General features: G+C 42.8%; 1 protein-coding gene across 4 annotated transcripts in view; it reads right to left on the bottom strand.

The window, feature by feature from the left end:
• The window catches only part of abcc4 (ATP binding cassette subfamily C member 4 (PEL blood group)), a 624,022-nt gene that overhangs the window by 595,192 nt on the left and 3,774 nt on the right, over window positions 1–25,056 (bottom strand). For 3 of the 4 annotated variants that reach the window (XM_087987997.1, XM_087987995.1, XM_087987994.1), the window contains exon 2: window positions 18,419–18,529. In XM_087987997.1, the coding sequence (XP_087844123.1) occupies window positions 18,419–18,529 (111 nt within the window). Of the gene's footprint in view, window positions 1–880; window positions 988–18,418; window positions 18,530–25,056 lie in introns of those variants that run through there. The other variant, XM_087987996.1, reaches the window with a different exon arrangement.

Below are 25,056 nucleotides of genomic sequence, written 5' to 3'. Positions count from 1 at the left end.
ATTTTCTCTTTTGCAACGTGCAGATTTAGGCCGTTTTGAATAAGGGCAAGGCTTACCAGGGCCACCCGTAGCATAACTGAAATCAAACTGACATAAACCACCTTGACAGGGTAAAGACCATTGAGACTTGACGTGTAAACAAACTGTCCGATCTTCTTGATGCAGTTGGCCGTTGCGACAGTTTTTCTTGCTCATTTACAATACTGTAGGTCCTGAAATAACTACAGCTACCTTAAAAGATTTTGTCAATCACATGTCTAACCAGGTTTTGCTGGAGACCCAATGGAACCAGAAGTGTAAGGCCGCCTGCTTGAAAACTGCACCAACCTGCCTACTACTTTAGAAACTGTTTCAGTTTCCTCAGCATGAGCTGAACATCTTGATAACTGCCAGATTGATTGGACAAAACAGCATTACAATAACGCCATCCCATGGGGGTTAAAAATCCTCTATGTTCCCACAATGCTCCAAAATTGTGGGTTACACCAAAAGCACAACAAAGAGTCAGTGTACATTAGCAGATTTTCCTTTTGCTAGGATATAAGCATGTTGATTCCCCACATTAGCTCCAAGGTAACATTAAAGACACATCACTCTCCAGAGGCCACATTTTCATAGTTAAAGTAAGGGCCAGTCATTTGTCCCTGGGGTATTTTGCTGGCTTGTTCCCAGTCTCAAAGGTGTAATATTGGGGCCTGCCTGTCTCCATTTCAGGTTCCCCTTGGGAAAAGATTGCTCAGCAGTGAGTGGGCATCTGAGGTATGTTATGCCCCCACCCCCCCTCCCTTCCCCCCAATGGATATCCTGGTCCCAATCAACCCTGTCAGGACTGGCACACTGCATTGGGGCTCGCGAGGGCACTAGGTATAATCAGTTTTACCTGTAACTTGCATCGTGGTTCAGTCTGGTTCTGGCCATCCCAATAGAAAACCATCGCTCACCTCATTAGCGACTGGAAGTTCCTGGACTAGTGCATATTGTTTATCTGGATCATGTCAGTGACACCAGGTGGAAAACATTGCAAAAGCATAGGGTTAAACAAAGGTAATTGAGCTTCTTGATTATTTTTCAATTGTATACCACTTCTGTCAGACAGATAGCCACGTATTTTAGTCTTGTAACACAAGCCATTCGTATTCAGGGTACTCCCAGAATTTTGCAGAATTTACATTTGTATCACCCTTGGACATAGTGAGCAAATTGAGCCGGTTTGTTCCTGCAGTCAGGGGCATGTTTCATTAACATTACTCTAATTCCCCGGATGGGCCCTGGTTTAGGATGGCGCAGGCCACTCATCCCCATGATATCGGCTATGAAGACTGGATGCTTCATTTTCGAAAAACAAGGAAAGGTTTGTAATAAGGAGCGGGGGGGGGGGGGGGGGGGGGGGGGGGGGGGGGGTATGGTGGGGACGACGAGGAGATGTTAGAGACCCAGTGGGTATCCAGGAACAAAATTCCCATCCTCATCCCAATCAGTGTCATCCACATCCTCAAATAGGGTCGGTATGCCAGACATAGATTCTACTCGTAGTCCTGAGCCTACGTTTTTTTTTTTACAGTATTGCTGCTTTAACCCCGTTTGTATATTCCTCAACCTTAGTGGGCTTACACTGATCTCATGCCCCTTTTATTTTTTCATCTCATGTCTCTTTTGTTTTTTCATATACCCATTCACAGTCACCTCCCAGCTTTCAGAAGTTCCACCTGCTATACATACCTCTATCCCTGAATCACATGCAAAATTCCTTCAACTGGCCAGTAAGGTACCTTTCCATTCTTTAGTTAGCAATGAATCAATGCAGCCATGCTTCAAATTAACCATGAGGCAATGAGACAGGTCACTGACAATGTGTAAAGGAATAAAACCAAGCCAATTAATTCTGATTTTGTGATTCAAGGTTAATACAATTGATTATTAAAAAATAATAAATAAAATAATCATTTTCTGTAATTCAGAGTTGGAAACTGAACAAGTGACTAAGACATTTTAAAAGTCATCAATATAAACTGGAAATTCATTTATTCAGTATTCAGTATCTAAAATGTGAAATGTATACAGTTTCCAACTCTGAAATTCACGATAATTACCTAGTTCTAGTCCATTAATTTAAATCCAAGATTAGGTTCCTTAAACTGTCCTGACTAGTCATTGCTCATTTACAATACTGTAGGTCCTGAAATGACTACAGCTGCCTTAAAAGATTTTGTCAATCACATGTAACAAAAAAAACCTTCTAATGCACAAATAATGGCCGAACCCAAAGACATAGATATTAACCATAGAATATTAATTTTGTTACATGATTTATCACAACCGAAAATAAAGTTACGACTGGCATACCATAATCACCAATGAAACACAGCAGTCTTAAAATTAAGTGGAAACAAACGAATCTTAAACAAAAATTACATCTGCTAGTATCATTTTCTGAAAAGAATGCTTTGGTTCGGGATATTTTGGATCTATTTTTATACTTGCAGTTTTACAAAATTTAACTAAATTACATACGGTTCAGGCAATTTATATAGGCTGGAGTTTATATATTTCAAATTTATATAGGCTGAAATTTATATATTTCAATGAGATCATCTTATATTCTTCTAAACTCTGGGAATAAAAACCCCTACTTAACAAATCGCTGCTCATACAATGATCCTGCCATTCAAGAAATACATCTGGCAAACCTTTCACTGCACTCCCTCAATGGCAAGTAGATTCTTTTGTCGGCCAGTCAAGGTGTTAAGTTCAATTATTTAAGTGGATTGTAAATAGTGTTCAGTTAAGACAATATTTGTATGGAAACGTTAATAATTACAGTATTTTTGTGTGCCGAATCGTAATATGTTTTTTGAGAGGGATATATTATTTGTAGAATTACACACCATATTGTTTGCATGTATACAATATCGAGATAAGTCGCATCCTTTTACATAGCATTATAAGAACTGTGCAAAAATGCATAGTCCATAACGCACGGTGTGATTTGTAAATAAAGTATATTTGAAGAAATCTGCATTTTTTCTGACAAAAGTTGGATTATTTGAAAGTGCTGGGAACACGTATGTCAAAGGGGATTTTTTGTAATTAGTTTACCCATCCAAATGCTGTATTTTTCGTGTTTCCAAAGTATTGCGCTCTTGATGTTACAAATTTATAAACAAGTGCTGATTACTGTACATGTATGCAGTGAGAAAGCAGATTTGTGAACCTATAATTTATATCCCATACACAGTAGAATGCATTTCATCCAGACCAAATGACTTTACAAGGATTTTAAAAATCTGATCCGATATCATTACTGCTCTTCTTTTATTTCTTCTAGTAGCAGCACCTGATTCTGTGGCGAAGACCAGCTACATTTTCCTCCAAATCATTTATATAGACAATGAACAGCAGAGACCCCAGCACTGATCCCTGTGGAACACCACCAGTCACAACTTTCCATTCTGCCTACTACTACCCTCTGTCTCTTATGACTAAGTCAGTTCCATATCCACCTTGCCAGCTCATCCTTGATACCATGTGACTTCACCTTTTGTACCAGTCTTGTCAAAGTCTTTCCTGAAATCCTTGCAGACAACATCAACTGCTTTTCCGGATTAAAGGGCAGGCAAAGGACAGGTGAAGGAAGGTTTTGGTGTTTATTATTTTTCTGGACAGGAAATCCAAGGATCAACACAGAAGGCATGACATTGGATTCACTGTCCAGATTCTGGATCAGTGGTGCTGGAAGAGCACAGCAATTCAGGCAGCATCCGACGAGCAGCAAAATCGACGTTTCGGGCAAAAGCCCTTCGTCAGGAATAAACTGTCCAGAGCCAATTCAACAACTGACCACCAGAGTTACCTATTGGCATCAACAATCACATCATGATTCTCTATTTACAACTTGCCAAGAACCAGTAGGCAATGGTCATGACTGCCTATGCTCCAAACATCTATGCCATGGATGAATGCAAAGAAGGCTTCTACTCCACGCTGGACACCATTCTCATGATAATCCCTAAAGAAAATAAAATTATAACCATTCTTGGGGACTTTAATGCCAGGGTTGAAAAGGACAGGAACCATCAGAAAGGAAAGTGTCGAGAATTGCAACTGCAATGGTTTAATCCAGCTCATCAAATGCGCAGAATACAAGCTGGTCATCATTATTCCACCAAAAAGACTTACTGAAGGCATCCATTATCAAAGCACTGGCTCACAATGGATTATGTCATTGTTCAATCCCAAGACCAAAAGGATGACCTCACTGCCAAAATGATGACCAGTGCAGATGACTGCTACAAAGATCACTATCTCATCCACTCCTCAATGTCCATCAAATGACACCTGAAGTAGCCAAAGATGAATAGTTCAGAAAAACGCTGAACACTGAGCAGCTTTAAGAGCCAAGCAAACTTGTGAATTTCCAACAATGTCTTCACCAAAATCTCCTCAGAGTGGAGAAAATTTGGAAAAGTGCTGAAGACAGCCATGATAGAGTCATAGAGATATACAGCATGGAAACAGACCCTTCGGACCAAACCGTCCATGCCGACCAGATATCGCAACCCAATCTAGTCCCACCTGCCAGCACCCGGCCAATATCCCTCCAAACCCTTCCTATTCATATACCCATTTAAATGCCTTTTAAATGTTACAATTGTACCAGCCTCCACCACTTCCACCAGCAGCTCATTCCATACACATACCACCCTCTGCGTGAAAACTTTGCTACGTAGGTCTCTTTTATATCTTTCGCCTCTCACCCTAAATCTATGCCCTCTAGTTCTGGACTTCCCCACCCAAGGGAAAAGATTTTGCCTACTTACACTATCCATGCCCCTCCATTTTGTAAACTTCTATAAGGTCACCCCTCAGCCTCTGATGCTCCAGGGAAAACAGCCCCAGCCTGTTCAGCCTCTCCCTACAGCTAAAATCCTCCAACCCTGGCAACTTCCTTGTAAATCTTTTCTGAACCCTTTCAAGTCTCACAACATCTTTCTGATAGGAAGAAGACCAGAATTGCATACAATATTCCAACAGTGGCCTAACTAATGTCCTGTTGCAGCCGCAACATGACCTCCCAACTCCTGTACTCAATACTTTGACCAATAAAGGAAAGCATACCAAACGCCTTCTTCACTATCCTATCCACCTGCGACTCCACTTTCAAGGAGCTATGAACCAGAACTCCAAGGTCTCTTTGTTCAACAACACTCCCTAGGACCTTATCATTAAGTGTATAAATCCTGCTAAGATTTGCATTCCCAAAATGCAGCACCTCGCATTTATCTGAATTAAACTCCATCTGCCATTTCTCACCCCATTGGCCCATCTGGTCCAGATCCTGTTGTAATCTGAGGTAACCCTCTTCGCTGTCCATTCCACCTCCAATTTCGGTGTCATCTGTAAACTTACTAACGGTACCTCTTATGCTCGCATCCAAATCGTTTATGTAAATGACAAAAAGTAGAGGACTCATCACCGATCCTTGTGGCACTCCACTGGTCACAGGCCTCCAGTCTGAAAAACAACCCTCCACCATCACCCTCTGTCTTCTACCTTTGATCCAGTTCTGTATCTAAATGGCTAGTTCTCCCTGTATTCCATGAGATCTAACCTTGCTAATCAGTCTCCCATGGGGAACCTTGTCGAATGCCTTACTGAATTCCATATAGATCACATTCACTGCTCTGTCCTCATCAATCCTCTTTGTTACTTCCTCAAAAAACTCAATCAAGTTTGTGAGACATGATTTCCCACGCACAAAGCCATGTTGACTATCCCGAATCAGTCCTTGCCTTTCCAAATACATGTACATCCTGTCTCTCAGGATTCCCTCCAACAACTTGTCCACCACTAACATTAGGCTCACCGGTCTGTAGTTCCCTGGCTTGTCTTACCACCCTTCTTAAACAGTGGCATCACATTAGCCAACCTCCAGTCTTCCGGCATCTCACCTGTGACTATCGATGATACTAATATCTCAGCAAGTGGCCCAGCAATCACTTCTCTAGCTTCCCACAGAGTTCTAGGGTACACCTGATCAGGTCCTGAGGATTTATCCACCCTTACCCCGTTTCAAGACATCCAGCACTTCCTCCTCTGTAATCTGGACATTTTGCAAGATGTCACTGTCTATTTCCCACCAGTCTATATCTTCTATATCCTTTTCCACAGTAAATACTAATGCAAGATACTCATTTAGTATCTCCCCAATTTTCTGCGGCTCCACACAAAGGCCGCCTTGCTGATCTTTGAGGGGTCCTATTCTCTCTCTAGTTACTCTTTTGTCCTTTATGTATTTGTAAAAACTCTTTGGATTCTACTTAATTCTACTTATCTCCTGTCCCCTTTGTGCCCTCCTGATTTCCCTCTTAAGTATACTCCTACTTCCTTTATACTCTTCTAAGGATTCACTCGATCTATCCTGTCTATACCTTACATATGCTTCCTTCTTTTTCTTAACCAAACCCTCAATTTCTTTAGTCATCCAGCATTCCCTATACCTATCAGTCTTTCCTTTCACCCTAACAGGAATATACTTTCTCTCGATTCTCGTTATCTCATTTGTGAAGGCTTCCCATTTTCCAGCCGTCCCTTTACCTGCGAAAATCTGTCCCCAATCAGCTTTTGAATATTCTTTCAAATACCATTCAGCTTTCGAATACCATCAAAATTGGCCTTTCTACAATTTAGAACTTCAACTTTTAGATCTGGTTTATCCTTTTCCATCATGATTTTAAATTTAATAGAATTATGTTTGCTGGCCCCAAAGTGCTCCCCCACTGACACCTTAGTCACCTGTCCTGCCTTATTTCCCAAGAGTAGGTCAAGGTTTGCACCTTCTGTAGTAGGTACATCCACATACTGAATCAGAAAATTGTCTTGTACACACTTAACAAATTCCTCTCCATCTAAACCCTTAACACTATGGCAGTCCCAGTCGATGTTTGGAAAGTTAAAATCCCCTACCATAACCACCATATTATTCTTACAGATAGCGGAGGTCTCCTCAAGTTTGTTTCTCAATTTCCCTCTGACTATTAGGGGGTCTATAATACAATCCCAATAAGGTTATCACCCCTTTCTTATTTCTCAGTTTCACCCAAATAACTTCCCTGGATGTATTTCCGGGAATATCCTCCCTCAGCACAGCTGTAATGCTATCCCTTATCAAAACTGCCACCACCACCTCCCCTCTTGCCTCCCTTTCTATCTTTCCTGTAGCATTTGTATTCTGGAACATTAAGCTGCCAGTCCTGCCCATCCCTGAGCCATGTTTCCGTAATTGCTGTGATATCCCAGCCCCATGTTCCTAACCATGCCCTGAGTTCATCTGCCTTCCCTGTTCGGCCCCATGCATTGAAATAAATGCAGTTTAATTTATTAGTCCTACCTTGTCCCTGTCTGCCCTGACTATTTGACTCACTTCTGTTCTCAACTGTACCAGTCTCAGATTGATCTCTTTCCTCACTATATCCCTGGATCCCACCCCCTCCCCCCCACCTTACTAGTTTAAATGTTCCTGAGCATTTGTGGCAAATTTCCCTGCCAGTATATTAGTCCCCTTACAATTTAGGTGCAATCCGTCCTTCTTGTACAGGTCACTTCTACCCCAAAAGAGTTTCCAATGATCCAAAATTGTGAATCCTTCTCCCATACACCAGCTCCTCATCTGCTCTATCCTCCTATTCCTGCCCTCACTAGCTCGTAGCACTGGGAGTAATCTAGATATTACTATTCTCGAGGACCTCCTTTTTAAATTTCTGCCTAAATCTCTGTAATCTCCCTTCAGAATCTCAACCTTTTCTATCTTATGTTGTTGGTTCCAATGTGGACAATGACCTCCTGCTGGTCCCTCTCCCCCTTGAGAACATTCTGCACCCTCTCTGAGACATCCTTGATCCTGGCACCAGGGAAGCAACACACCATTCTGCTTTATCGCTGCTGGTCACAGAAATGCCTGTCTGTACCTCAGACTAGAGAATTCCCTAACACAATTGATCTCTTGGAACCAGACGTATCCCCCTTTGCATTAGAGGCAGTCTCAATACCAGAAACTTGGCTGTTGGTGCTACGTTCCCCTGAGAATCCATCACCCCCTACATTTTCCAAAACATCATGCCTGTTTGAAATGAGTATATCCACAAAAGACCCCTGCACTAGCTGCCTACCTCTCTTACCTTTCCTGGAGTTAATCCATCCATGTGACTGTATCTGAGACTTCCCCCCCCCCCCCCCACCCCCTTCCTATAACTACCATCCATCACATACTGTTGCTGTTGCAAATTCCTCATCACTTCTAACTGTCTCTCCAACCGATCCATTCGATCTGATCAGATTCGCAGCCAACAGATGTAATCCTTAGTAACCCTTAAACTCTCTTTAAACTCCCACATCTGACAAGAAGTACATATCACTCTATCAAAGGCCATTTTTGCTCCTTCACAATCTACAGACCCAGAAATTAACACCGTCTTATTCTTCGACAAACACTGCCCCAGGTTAAATTAATAGTTATGGCTTATATTTTAAGTTTAGTCAAGAGATAAATCTCCAAAAACATATAATCAAGAAAGAACCCATTCTACTCACTACTGCAGATTCTCTGTAGGCCACACTTAAAACAACGGTTAACTTATTTGATTCTGTGCTGAGAACTTCGTCCAACAGTTCCTAACTCATGCTAGGAAGAAACAAACAGCTCCAAGATCGAGACACACCAATACCAGCTCGATAAGAATTATCATATCATCCAAGACCTGACCAACTTAAGGAAGAAAGCTCTCCATGCCGGTCAAAACAACATCACCAGTGAGGCAATGTAGAGAATAGAAATAGCAGAGTTACAAAGAACAACAAGGAAAATCAAAACCCAAAGGTGGACTGAGAAAGATAAGCAGCTGCAACTCCTTGCTGACAAGCATAACACCCAAGATTTGTTCAGTCCCACCAGACCCAACACCCTTAGCCTCAAACTCGTGCAGACTAAGGATGGGGTCCTTTTGAAAGGCAGTGAAAACAGAAGTCTCCAAAGGAGACAATCCTTCAAAGAACTTCTAAACTACAATACAATTGTCAACGAGGTAGTGTTTCAGGAAATACCCCAACTCCCCAAAGATAATCTCCTCCTGGTGTGGTAGACATTGAAGCTGGAGTCTTGAAATAGTTCTTACAAGAACTCTTTTATACACTGTGCTCACATGTATTAAAATTCCATTACAATGGCGTTACTTTTTTTAATCTCGAGTCTGCAAAGTTTTGAAGGGGTTCTGTCCTGGGAGACAGGAGATGGTTTAAAACATGTTCCAATTTGCTGGCTGCTACTTCTGATGGGATGTCTATCCAGTCTGCTTGTATAATTAGGAGGTGTTAGTCCTTTTGTCTTTTAAGTTAGCAAATATTAGTAAAAATGCTAGGCCTATATGCTCTAAATAGGTTTTAAAATGTACTTGAACACAATTATATAATAAAGGACATTAAACTGATTACTGCAGCTGGATTGTGAGATGTATTTACTATTTGTTCGTATGAGTCTCATTCATTCATGCAATTTTATGGAAATACTGTTTTGTCAGTTAGTTTCATAAAGGGATAATGACCCAGTTAAAAGGTATTTAACACGTACTTAATCTATTCAGGTCCAGGGTTTGGTTGGTAAGGGCTGATTAATATTATAATGTTTCATGGAGACTTGATGGGGATGGTATTGTTCGATATGCTGAAACACTGCTTGTAATAAGGGCTGATAAGGTATGGAAATGCAGTAATGTGTCTGAAAGGGTTGCTTTTAAATTTGGATACTATAGAACCGCTGTTTTATGAATGAATGAAACCATGTTAAAGTAAATAACAGATTAGTAAAGGATTATTAATGAATGAACGGGAAACCAATATTAATGAATATAGTGAGCTAGTGAGTGAGTTAATAAAGATAGCCTCTAACACAATATCTCACAGTATCAAAGAATTGGTCTCAATCTTAAGAGGACTCAGTCATACAGTCCAGAAATAGATCCTTCAGCCCAACTTGTCTGCGCCAACCAGATATCCTAACTGATCTAGTCCCATATACCAGCGTTTGGCCCATATCGCTTTAAACCATTCTACTTCGTGGACTCATCCAGAATTCTTTTTAATGTTGTTATCGTACCTATCTCCACCACTTCCTTTCACAGCTCATTCCATGCATTCAAATCCTTTATCAACCCATCCCCGGTCACATTCTGGCCCACTTCTCAATTAAGATCAATAGAGAAATGCTCCCAAACATGGAACATTTCACTTACCTGGAAAGCTACATCTCATCTAAGGCTGACATCAATGTGGAGATGCAACATCACATCCAATCTGCAAGCACCACATTTGAATGCCTAAGGGTGAACATCTTAGGTGACCAAGACACGCATGCAGGTATCAAGACCCTTGTGTATAAGGCAGAGATCTTTCAGACTCTTTTATACCTGCCTCAGAACCTACCAGTCAAATAGAGGAAAGGAACCAAGACAATGAGAGCTTAGCCATGTTAAGTTTCAAGGGAGTAACACAAGGCTGGATGGCTTCTATTTTCATGCTAGGAGCATTATTGGTAAAACAGAGGAGTTAAGGGTGTGGATTAACATTGTGTTGGGGAATTTCAACAACCCCAACATTAACTGGGATAGTCATAATGTAAAAGGTTCAGAGGAGGCATATTTCTTGAAGTGTATTCAGGACAGCTTTATATGTTAACACTCAGTTGGGAGGCAGTAGTGAGAAGTGACTCAGGAGGATTCTGGGAGACTTTGGCTCACACCCCACAACTGAGAACAGGAGGATTTGGTGTCCAAAAACAGTGAAGTCGGAATATTACATTCCTGTAGTGTTTCCCTCCATGCCACAAAAAAAAGTGAAAGAGGGGCCACTAAAAAATTTTGTTGGGGCTTATAGACAGCAGAGCAATCTGCATCTTATTGTCCAGTAAAGATGGCAGGGACTCTGGGAAAGTTTGTGATGTGTGTGGCATGCAAGATGTCAGACATTTTGTTTCCACAAGATATCCAGGACAGTCAAATCTGTATGAAGTGATGGAGGGTAGTAGTCTTCAAACAACATGTGGCTGATTTGAAGCAGCAAATCTCTTCACTCACACCATCCAAGCAGCAGAGGGTTTTCTGGAACAGTCGTGCCAGAAGTGTGGTGACTCCACATCATGATAGACAGGCAAGGAAGAGTGTAGAGATAGCAAGATAGCAGGTTGTCATTCATCGAAAGGAAGAGAGACTGCAGGTCCAGGAAACCCAGGACTCCTTGAATCTATCTAACAAGCAACACAACTAAGTTGAGATTGGATGAGGCAAAATCAGAGTATCATAGTGCCTGATGATACTCCAAAAAAAGAGGGGGAATGGTAAGCAAATTAGAAAATTGATAAGAACAAGTTACTGAATAGTTCAAGTGATAGACAGTCTAGTTTGCAGCCAAGATCAGGAATCCGATACGATCTGTTCCCTCCTGCATGCAAAGTTTTGAGACAGAATGAAACGGCTGGATAAACATCCAGACAAGGAAGATGAACATGTGGAATCCAATGATACAGGAAAGGTCAGCTTGTTGTAGAATAGTTGTAGTCCCAATACTGACCCTGGCAGAACTCCACAAGTCGCTGGTTGCCATCCTGAAAAAGACTCCTATGTCCCCACCCTGCTCTTCTGCCAGTCAGCCAACCTCCTATCCATGCTAACACCATGTGCTATTATCTTATTTAGCAGGCGTATGTGCAGCAGCTTGTCAAGCCTTCTGGAAATCCAAATAGATCGCGTCCACTGACCATCTTCTGAAGTCAGATGTCACATGACACCAGGCTATAGTACATTATGCTTATTTGAAACGACAAGCTTTCGGAACTCTGCTCCTTAGTCAGGTGAAGTGACTTCACCTGACAAAGGAGCAGTGCTCCAATAGCTTCTGATTTCAGATAAACCTGTTGGGACTATAACCTGGTGTCGTGTGACTTCTGACGTTTTCCATAGAGTTCAACACCGGCACTTCCATGTCAGATCCTTTGAGGAGGTAACAAGCAAGTTCAACAAACAATTCCAACAGATCTATCAGACATCACAAAGTCATTCTGACAGCTTGATTTTACCATGCATTTCCAATTACTCTGCAATCCAATATGAAGTTGGAAAAAAATAAAAACCAGTCAAGTTAAGAACCCAGACTGGAAAATGGCAAACTGTAGGGGTCTGAAAGTTGAACTGGAGAAAACTGTATGGAAACGCACTTTGATGGATAAAATAGTGGATCAAAAATGGGTGCAAGCTGGGTACATACTTATGGGAGATAAATATGAAGTACCCAAAGCGAGAATATTCTATATGTTTAAGGACTTTGATGACAAAATAAGGGGAAAAAAGAAGGTACATAATGCATATCAGAATAATAATAGCTATAGAAATCAGGAGGAGTATCTCAAGTGCAAGACAGAGTCTAAGGTTGGAATAAGGAAGGTTAAGAGGAAGCAGGAGGAAAGAATAGCAGGGTGCACTAAAACAAATAGTAATACGTTCTTCAAACATACCAACAGTAAAAGATTAGCAGAGGAGAGAATGCAGCCCATCAGAAACAAGCAAAATAAACTGTTTACTGAAGCAAAAGGTATGGCAGGGGTACTAAGTGAATACTTTGTTTTTGTCTTAAACAAATCAAAAGATGATTACAATGGCTCATGTGGACAACTTGGGTGTTTTGCAACTGATGTCGGTGTAGACTTATTGAGCCGAAGGGCCTGTTTCCACAGCTAATGAAGAGGTGTTTGAAAAGGCTGGCAGCACTCCGGGTAGAGAAGTCGCCAGGCCCAAATGAGATGCATCTTAAATTACGGAGAGAGGGAAGGGAGCAAATCGTGTAGCTGCTGACAAAAAATTTCTAGGCCTCTCTGAATACAGGATTAATCCCAGGGTTCTGGAGAAATGCAAATGCAACATTATTGTTTAAGAAAGGGGCAAAAGATGATCCAGAAAACAAAGACTTGTCAGCTTGGCATCAATAGTGCCAAAACTGATGGAGACCAGAATAAGGGATAAGGTAAATACAAACTTAGTGAAATACAAGTTATACAAGACAGTCAACATGGTTTTGTCAAGGACAAACATCTCTGGAAAATTTAATTTGACTTTTTGACAAGGTGACACAGCCAGTGGATATTGCAAATGTGAACTTTTAGAAAGCATTTGAAAACACGTGGAAGGTTGGTTAGTCAATCAGAAATATTTGAGATTGACCAACCCTTGGCAGAATGGGTTAGAAGTTGGCTAAAAGATAGGAAACAGAGGCTAGGTATAAATGGGGATTTTGCAGGCTGGAGGGGAGTTTAAAATGGTGTTCCCCAAGGATCTGTTTTGGGACCCCTGCTTTTTCTGATTTATATTATCAACTAAGAGAGGAGTGTTGAAAGCAAAATCTAAATTTGCATATGATACTAAGCTAGAGAGAACAGTGAATTGTGAGGATGATGCTGAGTGACCTTGTGGAATTGTGTGAAATAGATAGTTGCCTGATGGGAAAACTGGCCAATCCCTGGCTGTAATACAGTACAAGTTAAGACTATAGCAAAGGTCAAAGAATTAATAACCTCAGCAGGACATGACGCAGGCTAAGTCAACGTTAAGTTCTTGAACTTTGGTAAACCTAGTCAGAGCTGGATTAGTTGGCTCTATTTAAATTTTGGAATACTAACTAAGCCTAAATAAAGACAATCCACAAGGACTAGATTATAGAATTACATAAGTGACTCAAGGTTTGGAAAGTCAATATGATAAACATTACAAGTAATAACACAGATCATAATTCAATGTACTAGTCTAATGGATGACAAGCCTCGAGTGATAATTATTGATATGTTTTAAGTATAAAAATTCCTGCTTTTCTCTCTGTAAGTGTGAACTCGTGAGAGAAACTGAGAGCTGCGAATAACTCTCTCTCTCTTTTCCAAGTTAAGTCATCTGCATGCAGTTCTATTGTCGATAAAGACTGATTGTTTATCAGAACGAGCTGTGCTGAATTTTTTGTTGACTTTGTTTAGCTCTCTCAGTCCTGTAGCTATGATTAATTTAACTCTACATTTGGCGCTGCAAGCAAAAACCAGGGGCTGCACGGTGGCCCAGTGGTTAGCACTGCTGCCTCACAGCACCGGGGACCCGGGTTCAATTCCAGCCTCAGGCAACTGTCTGTGTGGAGTTTGCATGTTCTCCCAGTGTCTGCGTGGATTTCCTCAGGGTGCTCCAGCTTCCTCCCACAATTCAAAGGTGTGCAGGTTAGTGAATTGGCCATGGCAAATTGCCCATAGTGATCAGGGATTTGTAGGTTGGGTGCATTAGTCAGGGGCTGGGTCTGGGTGGGCCATTCATCGGAGGGTCGGTGTAGACTTATTGAGCCGAAGGGCCTGTTTCCACACTGTAGAGATTCTGAAGTTAATTCGGGGGGGGGGGGGAAGAGACTGAAAAAGCAATCAAGCCACAACCTAGAGATTAGAGACGATGGCCACCACAAGATAAGCTTTTAAACCTTGGTCTCCCTCTTTCCCTTGGCTGAGTGCTGCGACCCTTGTCCCTTGCAGAGGACACTTACAAGTGATGGTTTCCAAATCTGAAATCTAAATTTTTACACTGGACTATGTTTGAAGCGTTGTGGATCAGGGATCCAGTTGTTGGCTCCCAGGAAGTGTGTTCGTGAATAGCATTAAACAATAAATTGGGTAAACACATTTGGCCGCTAGGGGGCACTTGGGATCCATAAAATTGCAGAACTGCTAAAAAAAATCCTATCTGGACGAAAAATAAGGTTCAAAATGGAAAACTATTATTTCAAATTGGACAAAGGTGCCACAAGTACTCGCGATTAATGAGTTGGAGGGCTAACGCTTGTAAACAGGGAAATGATGACTGCTTGGACAGGGTGTAGGGGCGTATTGCCTGCAACAATAGTAGACTCACCAACTTTAAGGGCATTTAAACGGTAATTGGATAAGCAAATGGACGAGAATGGAATAGTGTAGGTTAGATGGGCTTCAGATTGGTTCCACAGGTTGGCGCAACATCGAGGGCCAAAGGGCCTGTCGGGCGCTTTTATGTTCTATGTTCTATATAAATGGTAAAATGAAAGATTAGGAAACTTTAAAATTCAAGTGCACACTATGGGACTGAAATATCAAGACCTGAAACAAACAGCTGCAAGTAACAAGCAGGCAGGAGGCTAGTCCAGCAGGATGATCCAGCTGCTCTGGCATGGCAATGTTTCACGATTTAAGTGATATGGACGAGGAGGCGGCATTTACACTCCCCGTTCTCCTACCTTCAACTTCTGACTCAACTACCGCTGACCCATTGCTCACTGCACTAGGTCCTGTGTTAAACTCCCGTCGGTAGAAAAACCCTGCGCTTCCCTTGATCAGTCTCTCCGTAATATATCTCTTCAGCCTGCAGACAAAGAGCCCTTCCCTCCACCACCACCCTCTGCCAATTACACACTTAGGTCTTTTAGCAATCCGGGAGCTGCTCTTGATGACTAAGCAGACCAGTTCATTGACGACTGGCAAGCCTTCAAACCTCAGGAGCTGTGTTTAATCATGCCCTTTAGTCCATCCGCAAGGATGGCCCAGAAGGGTTTATTGATTATTTAAGATGCACTGCAATCTTGTACAGTGCTATCATTCAGGATCAGTATTCCCTTATTTATGCCTCTCTTCCTCCTGAAATAAAAGGAAGATGGATGGCTGAACTGGGGGCAAACAGGGACACATGGACTACATTTAGTGCCATACACCAAGATGAAGATGATCAGCGCACAATGATATTCACGTCACTGAAACATGCACATCCTAAGGCCGTGAACATCTCCAAACTCCTTGACTGTAGACCTGCCCCAAAGAAGGACAGTACTTTATTTTATCACCGCTTCTGTTGCATTTACACCCTCTATTCTGGGGATACTGCTTTTTCCGAAGGGAGACAGTCCTCAGTTCAGTGCGCTGTGAATGCAGGCTTTGCCTGACCGGGTAGCTTCCTGTATAAAAACTAACAATATGGATTGGTCAGATAATTCAAGGTCCCAGATGCGACATGCGGTGTCCTACTACTGGAGCAATGGCCGTGACCACTTAGCGGGACTGGACACCACGCCCACATCAAGTCTGAGTTCGTACAAAGATTTGCTTGCAGCTGTTCTCCTAGGCCCACGATGGAACGGGGACTGACCGGCACAGGTGCAAATCATTTCCGACTGATCCATGCACTCCCCATAATGCTTGCTTTAACTGTGGGCAGGTGGACCACTACACAGAAGCGAGTCCTGCAGATGCTGGAGATTAGAGTGGTGCTGGAAAAGCACAGGTCAGGCAGTATTCGAGGAGCTGGAAAAATCAACTTTTCGGGCAAAAGACCTTCCCACTACGCCAGGGTTTGTCCATTTTCCCACAAACAGGGCCAGAGGTCTCATCATAAGCAGACATCCTTCATTACTTTTAACACTTTTTGACTAACTTGCGCTAACTACCCGGTCTTCTCACATCCAGATCACCTTCACCTCCACACACATCATCTATTGCATCTGCTGCACCCAATGTGGCCTCCTCTATATTGGGGAGACAGGCCGCCTACTTGCGGAACGTTTCAGAGAACACCTCTGGGACACCAGGACCAACCAACCCAACCACCCCGTAGCCCAACACTTTAACTCCCCCTCCCACTCCACCAAGGACATGCAGGTCCTTGGACTCCTCCATCGCCAGACCATAGCAACACGACGGTTGGAGGAAGAGCGCCTCATCTTCTGCCTGAAAACCCTCCAACCACAAGGGATGAACTCAGATTTCTCCAGTTTTCTCATTTCCCCTCCCCCCACCTTATCTCAGTCAAATCCCTCAAACTCAGCACCGCCTTCCTAACCTGCAATCTTCTTGCTGACCTCTCCGCCCCCACCCCACTCCGGCCTATCACCCACACCTTGACCTCCCTCCACCTATCGCATTTCCAAAGCCCCTCCCCCAAGTCCCTCCTCCCTACCTTTTATCTTGACCTATTCTACAGTCCTAAGATATAGGCACATAATGCAAACAATTCTATCACACAAGTGGGGAATGCCTTACACAGTTTTAAATTTTTAGCATTCCACTTCGTCAACCATGGGATGTTCAGTGAGAGAAAGTACAGAGTGTTGACTAGTTAATGTTCAAACCATCAGGCATATTGGATTGGCATTGATGCCTATGATGGTAATGTACAAAGGCTGGTAGCCTCGTCAGATAGATATATTCTGGAAAATACTCTAAATATCAGTTTGAGATTGTTCTGTTCTGAATAACAGAATTTAGTCAAGGTCAGTATAAAATATGCCATCACTTAAAACTCCTATGCATTCGTAATGATTGGAGTGTTATTTACTCATGATACATACAGAAGGAATTGTAGAATTAGAATTAGAATCCTTACAGTGTGGAAACAAGCCCACACTGACCCTCCGAAAAGTAACCCACCCAGACCCATTCCTCTACCCTATAGTTACCCTGACTAATGAACCTACCCTACACATCCCTGAACACTATGAGCAACTTAGCACAGCCAAGCTAACCTGCACCTATTTGAATTGTGGGAGGAGACCGGAGCACTCGGAGGAAACCCATACAGATGGAGAAAATGTGCGAACTCCACACAGACAGTCGCCAGAGGCTGAAATCCAACCCGGGTCCCTGGCGCTGTGAGGCAGTAGTACTAACCACTGTGCAGCCCTAAGTTTAATGGTTGGAGTATGTATGATGTCATATCGTCAGAGATGTTCTTGCCATTGCCTACTTTTGTGTGAAGTGTAAAAATACATAAAAGTTAAAATAGATTTAAGTAATTTTCCAACATCTCTAGCACAACTGGAAACTGGAGGGAAAAGTGCTCAGTTTTCAAACACATACCAGTGGTGTGGGAGGTGATGGAAGTTCTACTGCAATTTCAAAGTCAAGTCATCTTCTAACATCAGAACATATTTGAACTAGACTTGTTGTTAATGTGGTCTGATACTTCTGGGGTGCAATATTACAAACAGCATAATACCAAAGTAGTGTCAGGCCTAGGCAATAGTTGAATTTGACCGAAATGTACAAAATATATGAACTTCACTGACAAATATTTATGGTATGGAGATGCCAGTGTTGGACCGGGGTGTACAAAGTTAAAAATCACACAACACCGTTATAGTCCAACACGTTTAACTGAAAGCATTAGCTTTCGAAGCTCTGCTCCTTGATCAGGTGATGAACCTGTTGGACTATAATCTGGTGCTGTGTGGTTTTAAAATATTTATGGGGTCACCATCTGTTGCTATAGTCTATTAAACATATTATTCACATTGCACTTGTATGTATTCAGCAACAATTTGAAAAAGCAAAAAATAGGAATACCTTTGCAGTTCCTCTCCTAATCTCTCAGAACCATCTTCTGGAGGCACTTTGTACAAATCATTTTCTTCTAATCTCCTTTTGTAACCAATTCGAAACAGTGGATTTAACCAACTGCAAATTGAAAAATAAAAAGATAACTGAACTTGCAACACAATTTGAACACGTCTTCAGCACACACTAAAGCAACAATGTGAAAAGATTTAAACAAATTAAAGATGAACAATTCAGTGAATAAAACTCAGTAGAAACTATTCTTGGATACTGCTCCAACACTTCTTATGAGAGCTAAAATTCTTCCAAGTATTACCAAGGTCAAAAGCATGTATGTTTACTTTAAAATAGACAAAATTTTCTGAATTTTGAAGTAAACTTAAAAGTGCAGGCTCAGCTGCCGAATGCAAAGGCTGGGAAACGGGCTGTTCCAAAATAGAGGAGAAAGTGAGGACTGCAGATGCTGGAGATCAGAGCTGAAAATGCGTTGCTGGAAAAGCGCAGCAGATCAAGCAGCATCCAAGGAGCAGGAGAATCGACGTTTCGGGCATAAGCCCTTCTTCAGGAATGAGGAAAGTTTGTCCAGCAGGCTAAGATAAAAGTTAGGGAGGAGGGACTTGGGGGAGGGGCTTTGGAAATGAGATAGGTGGAAGGAGGTCAAGGTGAGGATGATAGGTCGGAGTGGGGGTGGGGGCGGAGAGGTCAGGAAGAAGATTGCAGGTTAGGAAGGTGGTGCTGAGTTTGAGGGATTTGACTGAGACAAGGTGGGGGGAGGGGAAATGAGGAAATTGGAGAAATCTGAGTTCATCCCTTGTGGTTGGAGGGTTCCTATGCGGAAGATGAGGCGCTCTTCCTCCAACCGTCATGTTGTTGTGGTCTGGCGATGGAGGAGTCCAAGGACCTGCATGTCCTTGGTGGAGTGGGAGGGGGAATTGAAGTATTGAACCACGGGGTGGTTGGGTTGGTTGGTCTGGGTGTCCCAGAGGTGTTCTCTGAAACGTTCCACAAGTAGGCGGCCTGTCTCCCCAATATTGAGGAGGCCACATCGGGTGCAGCGGATGCAATAAGTGATGTGTGTGGAGGTGTACGTGAATTTGTGACGGATATGGAAGGATCCCTTGGGGCCTTGGAGGGAAGTAAGGGGGGAGGTGTGAGCGCAAGTTTTGCATTTCTTGCGGTTGCAGGGGAAGGTGCCAGGAGTGGAGGTTGGGTTGGTGGGGGGTGTGGACCTGACGAGGGAGTTACGGAGGGATTGGTCTTTTTGGAACACTGATAGGGGAGGGGAGGGAAATATATCCCTGGTGGTGGGGTCCGTTTGGAGGTGGCGGAAATGACGGCGGATGATACGCTGTATATGGAGGTGGTGGGGTGGTAGGTGATGACCAGTGGAGTTCTGTCCTGGTGGCGGTTGGAGGGGCGGGGCTCAAGGGCGGAGGAGCGGGAAGTGGAGGAGATGCGGTGATGGGCATCGTCGATCACGTCTGGGGGGAAATTGCGGTCTTTGAAGAAGGAGTCCATCTGGGTTGTACGGTATTGGAACTGGTCCTCCTGGGAGCTGATGCGGTGGAGACGAAGGGATTGGGAATATGGGATGGCGTTTTTACAGGGGGCAGGGTGGGAGGAGGTGTAGTCTAGGTAGCTGTGGGAGTCGGCTGGTTTATAGTAAATGTCTGTGTTGATTCGGTCGCCCGAGATAGAAATGGAAAGATCTAGGAGGGGGTGGGAGGAGTCTGAGACGGTCCAGGTGAATTTGAAGTAGGGGTGGAAGGTGTTGGTAAAGTGGATGAACTGTTCAACCTCCTCATGGGACCATGAGGCATCGCCGACACAGTCATCGATGTAGCGGAGGAAAAGGTGGGGGGTGGTGCCAGTGTAGCTGCGGAAGATGGACTGTTCCACATATCCAAAATAGATACATGTAACAATTGGCTGTTAAATGGTACCTGAGTTTTGGTACTGTTTTGACAACAATTTAAATTTAACCAATTAGTTTAAATTATGCCCAGGATACCAGAAGCCAATTAAATTTGAATGTTATTGTTTTGACACCTGGAAACCAATGAAATTAGAAGAATTCAACATTTTGGTGGGGGATGGGGGTGACTAAACCGCCATTTTGAAAATTAGAGAGAGGATCTGCCAACAATCAGCAGTGCAATTGCCGTAGAGCCAACTGCCTATCTAACAGTTTGCTCTCAAAGAAATCAAACAATACTATCAAAAAGTACCTTTTCATGGAAAAAATTCTCGCAGTAAAAAGAAAGACGATGACCCAGGGAGTTCACTAGGTGGAAGATCGAAGACAGTGGAGAAGATCGAGACTATGTGGTTTTGAGATGAAGTTAATGAAATATTTAATAAGTGTCTGATTGGAACAGCATATTTTTAATAGAGTTGGGATCAGACAGCAAGTAATTAAGAAAGGGGGGCTTGGATTTGTTAGTATTTATTGTCTAGTATTCATTATTAAAGTTAGGAAAATAAATTGTTTTTTTTCTTGAAATACTGGAAATTCAAAGTTCTCCGTCACTCATGTTTTAACAAATTATGAGGCAAGACAAGCTTTTCAGGCTGTGTTGGCTCAGTGGTTAGCACTGCTGCCTCAAAGTGCCAGGGACCCGGGTTCGATTCCAGCCTCGGGCAACTGACTGTGTGGAGTTTGCACGTTCTCCCCATGTCTGTATGGGTTTCCTCCGGGTGCTCCGGTTGCCTCCCACTATCCAAAAATGTGCAGGTTAGATGAATTGGCCAAAATAATTTGCCCAAAGTGTTAAATGCATTAATCAGCGGTAAATGCAGGGTAGAGGAATGGGTCTGGGTGGGTTACTCTTTGAAGGGTCGGTGTGGAGTTGTAGAGCCAAACGGCCTGTTTCCATACTGCAGAGGATCTAATCTAATCTAATGTAATTAGATTATTACAGGGGTTCAACCACCGCTCCGTAACAGTTTGAGGCTCGTCATCCAGGATTTGATCAGATCTGGGGTAAGAAAGATCCCAGTAGATTGAAACATTTGGCGATTAGTGTCCTAGATCTTTAAATAAAACTTAGGTGAGAAAATTTCTTTTGTTTCAGTTACTTGTGATTGGTTACATCGAGGGTGAGCAAACTGGCTCTTAACATTGTTAAAGAGATTCTGGGGTTTGAAGATGCTTCCTGAAGTTGCCAAGAAATTTTAGAAAGACAAAAGAAGGATATACTTTTAGAATTAGTAAACCCAATTAGGTTAGAACTCGGTTTAACTTGGAAGAAAAGGAAAGTTGAAATTGTAATGGAGTTGGTCAAGCACTTAGGTGAAACAGAGAAACAAACAAATGGAGTGGCGTTATAGAGTTACAGAGATGTACAGCATGGAAACAGACCCAACCCGTCCATGCCGACCAGATATCCCAACCCAAACTAGTCCCACCTGCCAGCACCCAGCCCATGTCCCTCTAAACCCTTCCTATTCATATACCCATCCAAATTCCTCTTAAATGTTGCAATTGTACCAGCATCCACCACTTCCTCTGGCAGCTCATTCCATACAAGTACCACCCTCTGTGTGAAAAAGTTGACCCTTAGGTCTCTTTTATATCTTTCCCCTCTCACCCAAAACCTATGCCCTCTAGTTCTGGACTCCCCGACCCCAGGAAAAAGACTTTGTCTATTTAACCTATCCATGCCCCTCATAATTTTGTGAACCTCTATAAGGTCACCCCTCAGCCTCCGACGCTTCAGGGAAAACAGCTCCAGCCTGTTCAGCCTCTCCCTGTAGCTCAAATCCTCCAACTCTGGCAACATCCTTGAAAATCTTTTCTAGTCCCACCTGCGAGCACCTGACCCATATCCCTCCAAACCCTTCCTATTCATATACCCATCCAGATGCCTTTTAAATGTTGCAATTGTACCAGCTTCCACCACTTCCTCTGGCAGCTCATTCCATACATGTACCCACCCTCTGCGTGAAAAAGTTGCCCCTTAGGTCTCTTTTGTATCTTTCCCCTCTCACCCGAAACCTATGCTCTCTAGTTCCGGACTCCCCACCCCTGGAAAAAAAACTGTGTCTATTTATCCTATCCATGCCCCTCATGATTTTACAAACCTCTATAAGGTCACCCCTCAGCCTCAGATGCTCCAGGGAAAACAGATGTAACCTATTCAACCTCTCCACATAGCTCAAATTCTACAATCCTGGCAACATCCTTGTAAATCTTTTCTGAACCCTTTCAAGTTTCACAACATCTTTCCGATAGGAAGGAGACCAGAATTGCATGCAATATTCCAAAAGTGGCCTAACCAATGTCCTGTACAGCCACAACATGACCTCCCAACTCCTGTACTCAATACTCTGACCAATGAAGGAAAGCATACTAAACGCCTTTTTCACTATTGTATCTCCCTGCAACTCCACATTCAAGGAGCTATGAACCTGCACTCCAAGGTCTCTTTGTTCAGCAACACACCCTAGGACCTTACCATTAAGTGCATACATCCTGCTAAGATTGGCCTTTCCCAAAATGCAGCACCTCGCATTTACCTGAATTAAACTCCATCTGCCCCTTTTCAGCCCATTGGCTCATCTGATCCAGATCCTATTGTAATCTGAGGTTACCCTCTTCGCTGTCCACTACACCTCCAATTTTGGTGTCATCTGCAAACTTACTAACTGTACCTCTTATGCTTGCATTCAAATCATTTATGTAAATGAGAAAAAGTAGAGGACACAGTACTGATCCTTGTGGTCTGAAAAACAACCTAGAAAAACATAAATTGCAAACGAGGCAACTAGAGTTAGAAGATAAAAAAGGGAGCGAACATACTGACCTGAGCAAAAAGAGAAAGACGGAGAGAAGAGAGATCAAAAGAGAGAGAGGGAAAATGGAGAGAAAGTTTTTAGCTGAGAAGAGAGGACAGAGAGGACAGAGAGGACAGAGAGGACAGAGAGGACAGAGAGGACAGAGAGGACAGAGAGGACAGAGAGGACAGAGAGGACAGAGAGGACAGAGAGGACAGAGAGGACAGAGAGGACAGAGAGGGAATTTGAACTTCAGAACTTGTGAATTAGTCCAGAAATTTAGCAGAATGGACATTAAAGGAGAAGGCATGGGATGTATACAAAAATGTTAAAACATTGCCATTTTTTGGAAGATGTCAAAGCCTTCTTTATTTCATTTGAAAAACTGGTTAGGCAAACAGAGAACTTGCGGATAATGCGAGTTCAGACTAAGCTGGTAGGCAGAGCTAGTGAGGTACTTGCAGCACTGTCAACATGAGGGGTCAAGACATTCTGCAGATTTCAAACAGGCTATTTTAAGTGTCAATGAATTGGCACCAGTATCATATAGACAGCAGTTCATGAAACAAAGAAGGAACCAGGATAAAAGCAAATTACTGCGGATGCTGGAATCTGAAACCAAAAGAGAAAATGCCGGAAAATCTCAGCAGCTCTGGCAGCAGCTTAAAGAGAGAAAAGAGCTGACGTTTCGAGTCAAACTGACCCTTTGTCAAAGGGTCAAAAGGTCACTTAGACTCGAAACGTCAGCTCTTTTCTCTCTTTAAGTGACCTTTTGACCCTTTGACAAAGGGTCAGTTTGACTCGAAACGTCAGCTCTTTTCTCTCTTTAAGCTGCTGCCAGAGCTGCTGAGATTTTCCGGCATTTTCTCTTTTGGTTAAAGAAGGAACCAGGTCAGACTTATGTTAAGATGAAAGAATTAAACATAAGCAATTTTGATCGATGGGTACGGGCCGTAAAAATAAACAAGACACATGACGCTCTAAGATTATTCTGCTGGAGCAATTTAAAAACTCAGTTCCAGAGATTATAAGAACTTATATGGATGAACATAAAGTTCAAGATGTGAGAAGAGCGGCAAGATGGCAGATGAATATGCAGTGGTGCATAAGGTGAAATTTAGCTTCTGACAGGAATTTCATCCCATGAGAGATAGAAATTGGGAGAAGGGGGAAATCCTTCACTACAAGGAAGCACGGTAGCTCAGTGGTTAGCACTGCTGCCTCACAGTGCCGGGGACCTGGGTTTAACTCCAACCTTGGGCAATTGTCTGTGCAGAGTTTGCACATTCTCCCTGTGTCTGCATGGGTTTCCTTCAGGTGCTCCGGTTTCCTCCCACAATCCAAAAATGTGCAGGTTAGGTGAATTGACCATGCTAAATTGCCCATAGTGTTCAGGCATGTATAGGTTAGGTACATTTGTCAGGGGTAAATACAGGGGAATGGATCTGGGTGGGTTACTCTTCAGAGGGTCGATGTGCACTTTTTGGGCTGAAGAGCCTGTTTCCACACTGTAGGGATTCTAATCTAATTCTAATTATCAGAATGATTGGGATAAAGGTATCCCATTCATATTGTTTGCCTTTCGAGATGCCACACATTAATCTATTCAATTTACCTCCATTGAATATTCAGATATGAAGTGAGAGGGCCTTTGAAACTAATTAAAGAAAAATTGACAGGACTGAAGTCAGGAATCTCAAACTTGGATTATGTAACGAAGGTGAGGGAGTGATTAAACTGTGCAGATGAGTTAACTAAATAGCACCTGAAGAGGACACAGCATAGAATGAAGCAGATGGCAGATAAAAACTCTAAAATTCGGACATTTTCCCGTGGGGATGACATATTAGTATTGTTACCAGTGTTGGGAG

Source organism: Chiloscyllium plagiosum, unplaced genomic scaffold, assembly GCF_037043375.1.
Source record: "Chiloscyllium plagiosum isolate Xiang-an unplaced genomic scaffold, Cpla_swu_hap1 HiC_scaffold_6, whole genome shotgun sequence".
In the NCBI taxonomy this organism is placed as follows: domain Eukaryota; kingdom Metazoa; phylum Chordata; class Chondrichthyes; order Orectolobiformes; family Hemiscylliidae; genus Chiloscyllium; species Chiloscyllium plagiosum.
This window is presented reverse-complemented; position numbering and strand designations above follow the sequence as displayed.